The 13,224-nt window shown below is 38.0% G+C and overlaps 1 protein-coding gene across 23 annotated transcripts in view; it reads left to right on the top strand.

Moving 5' to 3' along the window:
* ens (MAP7 domain containing protein ensconsin) overlaps positions 1-13,224 on the top strand; it is a 74,899-nt gene that overhangs the window by 49,244 nt on the left and 12,431 nt on the right. For 6 of the 23 annotated variants that reach the window (XM_073980433.1, XM_073980427.1, XM_073980432.1 and 3 more), the window contains 2 exons: positions 4,574-4,714; positions 10,345-10,896. The exons of 2 other annotated variants lie outside the window; for them this stretch is intronic. In XM_073980433.1, coding sequence (XP_073836534.1) covers positions 4,574-4,714; positions 10,345-10,896 — 693 coding nt within the window. The remainder of the gene's footprint in view (positions 1-4,573; positions 4,715-10,344; positions 10,897-13,224) is intronic. 15 more of the 23 variants (XM_073980441.1, XM_073980431.1, XM_073980439.1 and 12 more) reach the window with 4 other exon arrangements.

Here is a 13,224-nt window from a genome sequence, read left to right as displayed (position 1 = left end):
ATAATTTCGTGCCTACCGAACAAAGCCGAAGTGTAAATTCTCATCGTGACAGTGATAAAGAGAAGACATGTTTCAGAATTTTGCCGATTCGAGTTTTTTATGATGGTGGCTCAGTGACAACGTTTGCTTTTTTGGATGAAGGTTCTTCCGTGACTCTTATGGAGAAAGAGTTCTTCAATAAGCTCGGAATTAAAGGCAAAAAAGAACCTCTGGAACTACGTTGGACTGGCAACACAACTCGTTCTGAAGATGACTCGGTGAAAATTAATATTGAAGTGTCTGGTGTCAGAGGTGATTCTCGTTTTATGCTGCACGATGTGAGAACAGTGAAGAATCTTGAACTGCCCAAGCAAACATTAAATTTTGAAGATGTTGTGAAATATAATCCACATTTAAAAGGATTGCCAGTCGAGTCATATGTCAACGCAAAGCCAACGATTTTAATTGGAATTAATAATTGGCGAGTGGCTGTCCCAATGAAAATTCGTGAAGGTGGTTATAATCAGTTTATTGCAACAAAGACTCGACTGGGATGGACTCTTCAGGGTAGTGGCACAGATGTTGGTAAAGTAGCTTCGCTGAATATACACACTTGTGAATGTGAACGCCGTTATCAAATCTTACATGATGAAGTAAAAGAATATTTTTCCCTGGATGTGTCTCAACCTAAAAATATACTGTCTACTGAAAATCAAAAGGCCATGCAGATTTTAGAAAACAATTGTGTGAAGGAAAATCAACAATTTGAAGTGAGCCTACTGTGGAAAGATAGTGATCCTCAATTACCTAATAGCTACAATGTCGCAGTTCATCGACTAAAGTGTCTCATGAGGAAGTTTAAGAAAAATCCTGAATTAAAGCAGACTATGCAGAAGGAAATCGACAAGCTTCTCTCAAAAGGATACGCAAGAAAAGTTTTGGACTCCGAAATGAGTAATTATCCTGGTCGCACCTGGTATCTTCCAATTTTTGTGGCCCTTAACCCGAATAAGCCTGGTAAAGTACGTCTGGTCTGGGATGCAGCAGCCAAATCCAATAATAAATCACTCAACGATTATTTGCTATGTGGTCCTGATTTGCTTACGTCACTCTTCAATGTTTTAATCGAATTCCGAGTTGGTCAAGTTGCAGTCTGTGGTGATATTGCTGAGATGTTTCATAGAATCAACGTCAAAGATGAAGACATGCATGCTCAACGATTTTTGTGGTTCGAAAATGGTGACGTAGACAAAATCAGTGTTTATGTGATGAAGGCGTTAACTTTTGGAATTAGCTGTGCTCCATGTATTGCTCATTTTGTGCGCAATAAGAACGCAGACGACTTTCGTGAAAATTATCCCAGAGCAGTTAAGGCGGTTGAGTCGTATCACTACATGGATGATTTTATCGACAGCGTACAAAGTGAAGAAGAAGCCCTAGAGTTAGCATTACAGGTTAAAACGATACATGCTGCTGGTGGCTTCCACATGAGAAATTGGGTGTCGAATTCCAAATTGGTGCAGGAAAAATTAGGCGATGGAGAGCTGACAAAGAATACGTTTGGAGCCGTCGAAAAAATTCTTGGTATGTATTGGGAATCCAATAATGATGTGTTTCAGTATAATTGCAGATTTTCACGGCTCTCGAGAAACGTATTCGAGTCGCATGTGGTCCCTACCAAGAGGGAGGTTCTTCAAGTCCTGATGTCCATATTTGATCCGCTTGGATTCATCTCCCATTACACGATTGGGTTGAAAATACTTCTACAACAGATTTGGCGATCGGCCATTAAATGGGACGATGAATTAAATGACGAGCTATATAACAACTGGTCTTCATGGTTGTCCAATTTGGAGAAAATTTCACAAGTTCAAGTTCCAAGATGTTACTCCAAGCTGTTGAAGTTCACTCAAGATGTCCAAATTCATACTTTTGTTGATGCTGGAGAAGACGGATACGCAGCGTTGTGCTACTTTCGCATTAAGTATCTCGAAGAAGTCAATATCAGTCTTGTAGCAGCAAAATCCAAAGTGGCTCCCCTCAGACCAATTTCCATTCCGAGATTGGAACTCCAAGCAGCCCTAACTGGAGTGCGCCTTGCAGACAAAATAGTCAAAGCGACGAGACTTCAATGTACACACAGTTTCTTCTGGTCGGATTCAAAAACTGTACTGAGCTGGTTGTCCATGGATCCGAAGAATTTTAAGCCGTTCGTCATGTACAGAGTTGGAGAAATCCTGGAGTCTACAAATATTACCCAATGGAATTGGGTGCCCTCAAAATTGAATCCAGCTGATTTTGCGACGAAAATTGGGTCCTGTAATGAAGATTTGTGGTTCCATGGTCCTAAGTTCCTTGAAGAAGATAAAAGTTCTTGGCCGAAAAGTCCTGTATTAGCACAAACCAATGAAGAGGTACGTAATTGTCTGTTGCATATTTCGAAATCACATACGTTCACCATAAATGTTGAGTATTTTTCATGCTGGAGACGACTTTATAAAGCGCTGTCGCTATTTCTACTTTATATGGAGAAGTTAAAGTCCGTGGTCCGTAGCTGCAAATTACCAGAAAATAGGAGATTCGAATGTGTCCAGAAAGCCAAACTTATTTTGTACAAAAATGCCCAAAAGAGCAGTTTTCCTGATGAAATATGGTGCCTCAAGAATAACAAGCCAATAGGGAAAAGCAGCAAATTGAAGCCAATGAATATCTATTTGGACGAAAATGAAGTTCTACGTGTCTCAGGAAGAGCTGAGATGTTAAGTTGCAACAATGCAATAATTTTACCCAATGGTCATTACATAACATTTCTGGTGGTTCAATTCTACCATCAAAAATTTCATCATGGTATGCATGAAGCAGTGATGTCAAATATTAAATCCGAATTCTACATCCCCAGATTGAGAGCACTTTATAAGAGTGTACGAAGAAAGTGTCAACAATGCAAGAATTTAGCAGCAGTACCATGTCCACCTCAGATGGCAGCGTTACCGTCAGCCCGAGTATCTAGTTTTGAACGTCCATTTACTTACGTCGGAATTGATTTCTTTGGCCCATTATATGTCACAGTCGGCAGGCACAAAGAAAAGAGATGGGGTGTTCTGTTTACATGTTTAACGGTACGTGCTATTCACATCGAAGTGGCTCATAGTCTTGACACCAGCTCCTGCATAATGTGCATTCAAAATTTCATAAGTCGTCGTGGCTCTCCCAGAGAAATTTTTACCGACAACGGAACAAATTTTAAGTCTGTTGAAAGAATGCTCCAAGAGGAAAGACAGCATTTAGAGTTCATGAAGATGTGTTCCAAATATGATTTTATCAAGTGGCGATTCAACCCTCCAGCTGCCCCGCATATGGGCGGTGCATGGGAACGTTTAATACGTTCAGTTAAATCCATCCTGTACTCAATGTGTCCAGCCTTCAAATTCAACGATGAGATCCTACGATGTGCCCTATATGAAGTTGAGTTTATCATCAATTCTCGCCCGTTAACATTTGTGGCCCTGGATACTGTTGAAGATGACGCACTGACACCTAATCATTTGTTATTGGGATCAGCATCGGGACAAAAACCTCTTTGCGAATACAACTATGATCTACGACAACGATGGCATCAAACCCAACAATTTGCAAATAACTTCTGGAGAAGATGGGTACGTGAATATGGACCAATGTTGGTACGCAGAAGTAAGTGGTTCGAAAAAGTTCCACCACCCAGCGTCGGAGATGTTGTTATAATAGTCGACGATACACTACCTCGCAACAAGTGGCCCAAAGGTATTGTAACTGAGTTATTTGCAGCAAAAGATGGTCAAGTTCGAAGCGTCAAAGTCAGAACGAGTTCCAGCGAGTACGAGAGGCCAGTAACCAAAATAGCAGTCCTAGACGTCGGTATTGAGAAGGATGAAAGTAAGCTCACGAGGCCCTAGTTTGCTTACGAAGGGGGGAATGTTACCGCCGCCACTGTCTTATTTACATTTTATTTATTTATGTAGAAATATTCCACATATTTACTTTGATCATTATTCGTTGCACTCATAATTTGCAACTTGTTTATTTCTATTCCTTCGTTGCCCTTTTCACTCACTGCACTTATGTATATGTATGTATGTACTAGTAATGGGTCATTGTTGTTGCCCAATAACGGCAGTGTCTAGTTTAGAAAAACAAATAACTTCAAAAGGGCAACGAAGGGACTTGTTAAATCAGTTCTAAAATACGCGTTGAACAAATTGTTTTTAAAGTGCCTTAGCCTTTCAATATTTTTAATAAACATTTTATACGAATTAATTTCAAAGTGTTTAATTTGGAAGAGGGCAACTATTAAAAGTTGTTTAATAACGCGCGGAACTCAACAGTCGTTATGCTTTTTCTTGTATCTTCTTTCATTCTTTCTCGGAATGAATCAAAGAGTACTTCTTAAGAATAATTTTAGAAGAAAATAATAACAATTTCAATTCGATTTAAAGTAACATAACGAATTCTTCCAAATTTTCTTTTTGTTCATGACCACCGACCATCTTTCTGCGTATGTCCCAAAACCCCACACGACAACAACAAACGACAACGACGATATAATTTTTGTCTATAGAAGATAATGTTGATACATCACATATTGTGTTTCGAAGTGTGGCCAGAAGAAAAACTGACCTTATGCCAACAATACCGAGTCCAAGGGATGGTCATTACGGTTCCCGATCATCATTAAGTAATACACCTTCTAGAACACCAGGTAAGACAGACACACCTCATCTCATCACATATTCTCACAACACAACAACAGCATTCACTCACTCAATCAGTCTCAAAAAAACAAAACACCATTCTTCTCATCATTACTATCATCTGAAAATCTTTCTATTGTTTTTTATATTTTATTTAGTTGACCCTCATGTGTATTTTCTTTTACCCCTTCAACCTTTGCTCTCACTCTCTCTTTCTCTTGAAATATTTTTTTGAAAATTCAAACTCTTCTGCAAAAAATTTAAAAACAAAACAAAATTGTGTGTTCATTCCGTTACTCCGTTTTGTTACATCGAATCTACGTTATTTCAATTAGTGTTCTTATTCCGATAACCTACCTACACGTCTCCTCCAACCTTTACATTTGATATTCTGTTAAGACTATTTAAATGCTTTTTATGCTATTGTATTGTTTTTGTTATTTTTATATCATATTTAAGTTTTCCTTTTGTTTTTTAGTTGTATTATTTCATTTGAGTTTGTGAAAGAGAATGGAGTGCAATAAGCTACATTGGGCATAAAAAAGTTTGCGTACATGGCGGAAAAATTGAAATTTGAAGCAAGTTTGAACCTGGAACATTTTTATTTTAATAACATTGTGCAACAAAATGGAGGTGAAAGTCTGGGGCACGGAAAATTCCTGTTGGGGAAGAAAGGCCTTGGTGAGTATATTAAGAACGCCGAAGGACAGATCCACCGTGAGTCGAATTTCCGCGTTTTGGCGTCATGAAGATTTTGCTAGAGACCCTGTAAGCCATCATGAATTAGCGCTATATCTTTGTTCACTATTGCTTTAGCTTATTTTTGAGATGACATGTCTGCAGTCAAATCGAATGAGGATTATTTTCGTAGAGCACTTCGACCTTCTAACTCGCCTCCTTCAATGTCCTTTTCGTCCTTAATTTAACAGCCGCTACAAAAATACCACAAGATGACGTTTTTCAGCTTCGAAATGTTCTGCAAAAATGTCGCTCAGAAAATTTTAGGTACGGCTCTCATTGACAACTAATCGATTTTGTCGTGTTTTTATAGTCATTTTTGACATTTATCCCTGTTTGCTCAGAAAAAACTGTGTTTTGTGTTTTTGTATGTTCTGTAAAGAATATACAAAAAAAAACAAATTGTCGCCTTTTTCTGACCAAAAACAGGGTAAATGCACAAAACGACCACGAAAACGCGACAAAATCGATTAGTTGTCAATGAGAGCCATACCTAAAATGTTCTGAGCGACATTTTTGCAGAACATTTCGAAGCTGAAAAACGTCATCTTGTGGTACTTTTATAGCGACTCTTAAAATAAAGGACGAAAAGGACATTGAAGGAAGCGAGTTAGAAGGTCGAAGTGCTCTATGAAAATAAACCTCATTCGATTTGACTGCAGACATGTCATCTCAAAAATAAGCTAAAACAACAGTGAACAAAGATATAACGCTAATTCCTGATGGCTTACAGCGTCTCTAGCAAAAACTTCGTCACGCCATAACGCGGAAGTTCGACTCACGGCGGATCTGTCCTTTGGAATTCTTAATATACTCACCAAGTGCTTTCATCTCCAAAAGGAATTATCTTTGCCCAAAAAATTTGTGTTCACAGTGTAATATAATAATATATAGAAATACGCATATCGTCCTTTGAAACCGATATTAAGTGTGATTTTGTCTCGCCCTGGATTCGAACTCGCGACCTTCAGTGAGCGGGACGGGCAATCACTGTTTAACTTAACTTCACCATTGTAAAATTTTTCGCTCTTCCAATGACATTATTGTTCTTGATGTTAAGTTCCCCTTTCCATATCTGTGGATCATGAATGAGGAAAACTACCACCCAACGCCTTAGATGATTTATCGGTCCTTTATGTTATTCGCAACATCATCCCTTGTAAATTGTGGTGGTTCCTCCTCGGCAGGAAGAGATACAGTTCGGCGTTGTACTCTTCACCCTGTCTCTCCAGGGGTGCTCAATAATCTTTCGATTAAAATGACTTTTTTACCTCTTCGGATAAGACAACGTAACGTTGCCAAACGTGACGCGCATGCGTCAATCCGAGATCTATGAACATGGTCCTCAAGTCCCTAGCCGGCGGCACTTGGGTGGATATAAAGAAGCCTTCTTGACCAGTGTAGTGCAACGCGATCGAAAAATGTTCAAACCTGTCAGAATGTCATCCTGAAAGCTGCAAATGGGTGCCTCTTCATGTCTTCAGTGGACCATCTACTTGATGGGACCAATACAGTAACACAATGTGTGTTACCGTGAAGCCGTCCTAATCAGCGGGCATGTCAGCAGGGATCTTATATTGAAAGAGTCGTTACAAGAGAGAACCTCTAGATCAGCAGGTTTGAATGGCAGCTATTGGGTGAATGCGTTCCTCGGAGTACATACCCCATCTATTGCGACTTTGATACGGGAGGCGCCAGTTCACCTGTCATTTCATTTCCTATAATGTTGTAATGACCGGTTGATTCCAAAAATGCCGTAGACTTGTTGGAGTAGGACCTGAGTGATTTGAGGTCCGCTGTGCTATCGACGTAGATTGTCACCGGTCCATCGATGTCTCTTGTCCCTTAGATTTTGGCTTGGAGGACACTACAATTTTCGTTCAACTTATATGTGAATCGTGGGTCGAGGGTATCGAATTGGACGTCGGCACCTGTTCCACTTTTCATCTTAGAGCCATCGGGGTAAATCTCTATACCGTCTAGAGGTAGACTGTTGTCGGTCCGGACCTCTCTGCTGGGGATGTGCACAATTGTGCTCGAAGTTAATTTCTTGTTATGTTTAATCACTTAATCTCTCCGTGCTGAGTGGCCGTGTTGACCACTGCACCACTGAAAATGTTTCTTTAACGTGTAAATCTCTTTTGACCACAGCATCACTGAAAAAGTTTGTATCTTTGATGTAGAAAGTATGACAAAAATCCAATCTATTTATTCGTCATCTTGAGAGGACATCAAGCTCTAACAGACAAAACAAAACCGAAGTAGGTTCAATATTTCATATCGTTGGATCTTTAGCCAAAAGCTAAGCGTTTGCAATTTCTCTCAGGATAGAGAACATACAGAACAGAAAATCACTCAAGGAATCCTCTTTTTGATCTCGGTTCATCTTAAAAGATTGATTACACTGGTCAACACAACTTTTGTTTCAACCGATTTTTTTCGTTTCTAACTGAAATCGGCGAGTACTTCTCAAATCCGTTCGCGGTTTTTTTCCATCAGCGCTTGAGATATAGCTCATAATCGTCTTTTACGAATTGTGGGTTTTTCGACACTAATGTATCAAGGAGATATTGTACGCTCGATACAAAAATAATGATAATGAAATAAATCATGGCGCTATGAACTTATATTCGAATACTGGACAGTATAATAGACACCCTAAGCATATCCGTTATGCCATATGAAGATCCTATGACTTCCCCCCGATGAAGTAATTACAGCTTAAAGTACTCAAAATATGCAATTTTTTACAAGGTCCGTCGTATGTTTTCTATATTTTTATACCCTCCACCATAGGATGGGGGTATGTTAAGTTTGTCACTACGTTTGTAACTACTCGAAACAATCATCGTAGACCCCACAAACTTTATATATTCTTGATCAGCGTGCAATTCTACATCGATTGTAGCCATGTCCGTCCGTCTGCCCGTCTGTGGAAATCACTCTAGCGTCCGAACGGATTGACGTAGGTGGATGAAATTTTGGGAAAACCTATTATATGTACGTAGGACATTTGGTACATACCATACAAAATGACGCGTGACGCGTCGTCGTTTTAAGGAATTTTTAAGATATTTGTCCCATTCTACCACCGAATTGGTTGTAAATTGATATTTTGTGTCTCCAGAGGCCAAAAAAACATTCCTACCAAAGTTGGTTTATATAGGTCCACGTTTTGGTATAGCCCCCATATAACGCCCCATATAAAGTACGCGCCATTTTAATATATTTTGAATGTATTAGTCCCATTTGACAACAGAATCGGTTGTAACTTTGTATTTTGTGTTTCCAGAGGCTAAGAAACATTTCCACCGTAAAGTGTTTATATAGGTCCACGTTTTGATATAGCCCCCATAAGACGATATCTCCCGATTTTCGGTATTTTGAAGGTTTTGGCCTCATTATCACACCGAGATGGCTGAAATTTGGTATTTAGTCTTCGTTGGGGGTATAAAACTTTCCCCCATAAATTTTTAGGTATAGGTCCACGCCATCATATAGCCCCCATAGAACGGTACCTTCCGATTTTCGGTATTTTGAAGGTTGTGGCCACATTAATCCACCGAAATGGCTGAAATTTGTGGTGGAGGATATAAAAAGTTCGGCCCGACCGAACTTAACGCTTTTCCCACTTGTTTATATATATGTTCATCATAATTATTTCAAAACCTGTATCGAGCTTACGTCTCTTTGATATTTTAGTGTCGAAAAATCCACAAAAAATATTTGTTTGTATCCGAAAATAACGAAATTATGGGTAAAACTCGTAAAAAAGTCAAGATAAGAATTCGAATTCTTTTATTTGTATATATAGGCAGTAGAAGGAACTACTGATCACCATATCACCTGCAAAAGTACTGTACAAGGTGTCTTTTGTTTTGTTGAAACTTCTCGATAAGCGCAATCTCCGCCTTTACACAAGTACAACTCCTTTTCTATATTGATCGTCAATTTTTGCATAAAATTTTTTGCACAGCCCTTGGAACCCAAAATCGGTAAATGGAAAATATTTATATTTTATGAATTAACAAATAAACTTCAATGGACCCCCAGTTATGAAGTATGTATATGGGGCGCTATATACTAAACTCAATTAATAAGTATTTACTGGGAAACTCTGTCATTCGAGTTGGGGGTACAGACTTACGAACAAGTTGATCAGTTTTTGGCAACTTTTACTCTCACGTTGTCTGTCTGCGATTTAACGTGTTTGATAGTGCATTCGCGATCAACGAACAATATTTAGGCTCTTCAGATAGTCTGACTAATTCAGTTGAAACAATACCAAATTTTTACTTTAATAACTTTTTTGTAAAAAAAAATTGTTTTTAATAAATTTTTAAATTTTAACATTTGGCACCATTTCGTACGTAAACTTGTTATGCCTAGTGTACATAGGGAATATATACCAACAATTTTAATATTTGTGATATGTTTTTATTTCGTTTCTTTATGAGAAGCTGTGTGAGTGCGTGTGGCCTATGGGATTTTTTTTTTTTTTTTTGTGATAGGAAGAAGGAAATTCGATTTATATTAAATATACACCAACAATATATACTATTTATAATAACATATCCCACCCATTACATACACGCCTCTACAACATACCAATCAATGTTTGTGTAGCTAGCCCAGCTTTTGTTACAAAACAGAAACCTTTTTTACTCTTTTTTTTTTGTGTTTCACTTTGACAAAAAATATACATAAAAATATACCCAGTTTGGTTATTATTCATTAATTTTTGTTTAATTTTTTAAATCACCATTATTCTACTTAACAATGCCGCTTTTAAACAAACAAAACATATGATGCTGCTGATCGAAACAACAACAAAAACAACCATGACATGCTGATATGATTATTAATGGATAATGAATGAATTAATAACCCCCCTCTAAAGGACGTGCATATTCTATGAATCGTTTGGATCAATTGGCTCAACCAATTCGCCGTAATGGTGAACACATACGAGCCATTATGGAACGTGAACGACGCGAACATATGGAAATGATGGATGAAACCGAATCGCTGGGTGGTGGACGTCGCTCTGGACGCAAATCGAGTGGAGGCTCTGCATCGGGAACGACGACAAGTAAAATGTCACGGAGTATGATACACTTGGCTGGTGAAGGGGCACCACGTCCCAAATATAATTTAGGTGGGGGAATTTCCACCAGCTTTTTACCATTGGGTAGCGGCAGTAGAAATGCCTGTAAAAGTATGACTCACTTGGGCCATTATTGTTGTAATGATAATGTAGCCTGGTCGTATACAACACCACGCTCGAATTTAGGCTTACAAACTGCCGCCACCAAAAAATATCTACAATCATCACTAGCTTCATCTGCATCCAACACGTCTAAACGAGGCCAGAACTCTAATACTAACCTCTACCGTTTCGATACAGACTCATTGTTACTCATGAACTCTCCTAGTTTACTCTTAAACCCAGGTGTGTGTGCGTGTTTGCAATCTACTACCTAAAACTACTTCTACTACACCAACAAATACATACTTTCTTTTTCCTCCCCTTACCACCACAATTTATCAAACCACATTTTAAATTATTGCTACTCTGAAATCATTATTTCAATACTTACCACCATTTTTTAAGTTTGTTGTTTCTTTTTCATATCCCGTGCCTCAAATAAGAATCGATTTGTTTGATTTTTTCACATGCCCGTTGTTCCTCTTCCTATTTCATTGCTGTTTTTTTTTTCTTTAACAATCATGTTTTTCCTATCTCTTTTGTATCACATCAAAACTGCAGATCAACAAGAAAAAAATCTTTACATTACCCTTTTCGTGTAAACTCTTATTTTTTTCGTTCTTTAAACTTAAAGTGACTAAAAAGTTGTTAGTGGAAATATTATTGTTTATGAGAATCTTTATGTTCAAGTGTATTGAGTATATTTTTGCTTAGACTGATGTAAAACGTTCGTAACTAAGTCCCAATTTACATTAGGCCATTTTCATCGTGGCAATTTCTCTTGTTCTCTTTAAAAATTGCTGCTTCCGTCCACACAAGCAATTCTGTTGCGGCAAGTCTTGTTTTTTTCAGTTTTTTATAGACATTTTAACATAAATATCTAGACCATTCGTCCGGACCAACATAGCAAAAATGTTGGAAAATGACTTCGAATCAAAAAAAAAAAAAAAAAACTCCGAACCCGGTCCCTTGAAGCGGTTTCCTTCGAATTCTAACCCCAATAATTCGTAAAATAGCTGTTCCATGGATTACGAATTATCGTCATTCTCTTGAACCTCAGAACCTCCGTATTTTTCGTAATTTTCCTTTATGACTGCATTGCTTTAGATATCGGACGATTTACCAAAGTGAGGTTAATGTTTTAACGGTCAGCAAAAGCTTACATGGGAATTGGTAAAAAACCTGGTATTCTTCACTGAAATATAGAAAGGGGCGGAATCCCGGAATTAGATGACAGTCTACATATACGCAGGAGAGTACTCCTCATTCTCATTGAGGAAAAGGGCCCCCTAAGTATCAGGGAAGAGAAAATCGTGGACGACATTTGGAATATTTTATCATTGACAGAGGAGGATGAAGCTATGGGCACGACATTGATCCATGTCTCCACTTCCAGTCATGATACAGCACCACAATCTGTTGGAAAAGTTGCTGTCCAACTGGGCCGGAAGAAGCCTAGCCTAGGCAAGAAACATTGAAGCATACCTACAAAAATACCAATGCCACAATGCAATCGATAAGGAAGAATATTGAAGGGCAGTTACATACTGCAATAGCTACACAGTTAAATATCCGAACACATTCAGTGTGTGGGGATATCAGCTGTTAGCCCAGTCAAAATAGACATTGAAATAGCAAAAATTCCCACAAAACTGAATTGTGGTGGAGAGCTAGGGTTTGTCATTAGAAGCAATGTGCTAAAAGTCCCCATCGATCCCATGTGTGCAAAAAAGTTATTCGGGGTCAAAGGTCAAATTTTAAGGGTTTTTTACGTTTTCGGATTTATTTTTTGAAAACGCTTGATCTAATCAAAAAGTGACTAAAGTAAATATTGTAGACAGAAAAATTATCTACAAATATGGTCTTAATATTTTTTTTCCTAGAAAGAACCATTCTTGAGATATAGCTGTTCTAAAAAATACATGATTTTCTTGCACTTATAAGGGAAATATGCACACATTCAGACGAACCGGCTAAAATAACCGACGGAACCGTGTCTGTCCACCCAAAAAATATATGTTTCCTTGCAAAATTATAGCCATCTTTAAAAAATCTAACAAAATCGGAGAGTGTTTAATAGAGTTTTTCCATGTTAGAGTCATTTTATGCAAAAATAGCCCATTTAACCCACATTTGTAATCGGAAGCCCAACAGGAACGACCTCAACGAAAACTCTCCGATTATTTTGAACTTTTGTAGGGTAGGGTTGTCGGACAAATTCGACAAACTATTACTTCTCAAGCAAAAAGCAATGTAGGAATGCGGCACTCAACGGACCATATGTGCTGAGACCTTTAGTTTTTATTTCAATATATTTTGTTGGAATTCAATTTCAAGTAGAATTTTCTCCAAGATACCTGTTTAAACGATCTTCTTTTATTTCAAGATGATCGCATATTTAATGGTGTATGACTTAAGTTCGCTGGCTTTGTAATTAAAAGGCCAACAATCCATTGATATTCCTCTTTCTAGATTTCAAAAGGTATGCTGGCTTCTTGATATTAGGGATCACAAGGATGCCTTTGTAAGGACCCTACAATTATAATGTAATTTTTATTAGGTCTTGAATAA

Source organism: Musca autumnalis, unplaced genomic scaffold (genome assembly GCF_047663935.1).
Source record: "Musca autumnalis isolate F117 unplaced genomic scaffold, ASM4766393v1 scaffold_4, whole genome shotgun sequence".
NCBI classification, from domain to species: Eukaryota; Metazoa; Arthropoda; class Insecta; order Diptera; family Muscidae; genus Musca; species Musca autumnalis.
The sequence above is the reverse complement of the archived record's forward strand: the minus strand, read 5'-3'. Positions and strand labels throughout refer to the sequence as shown.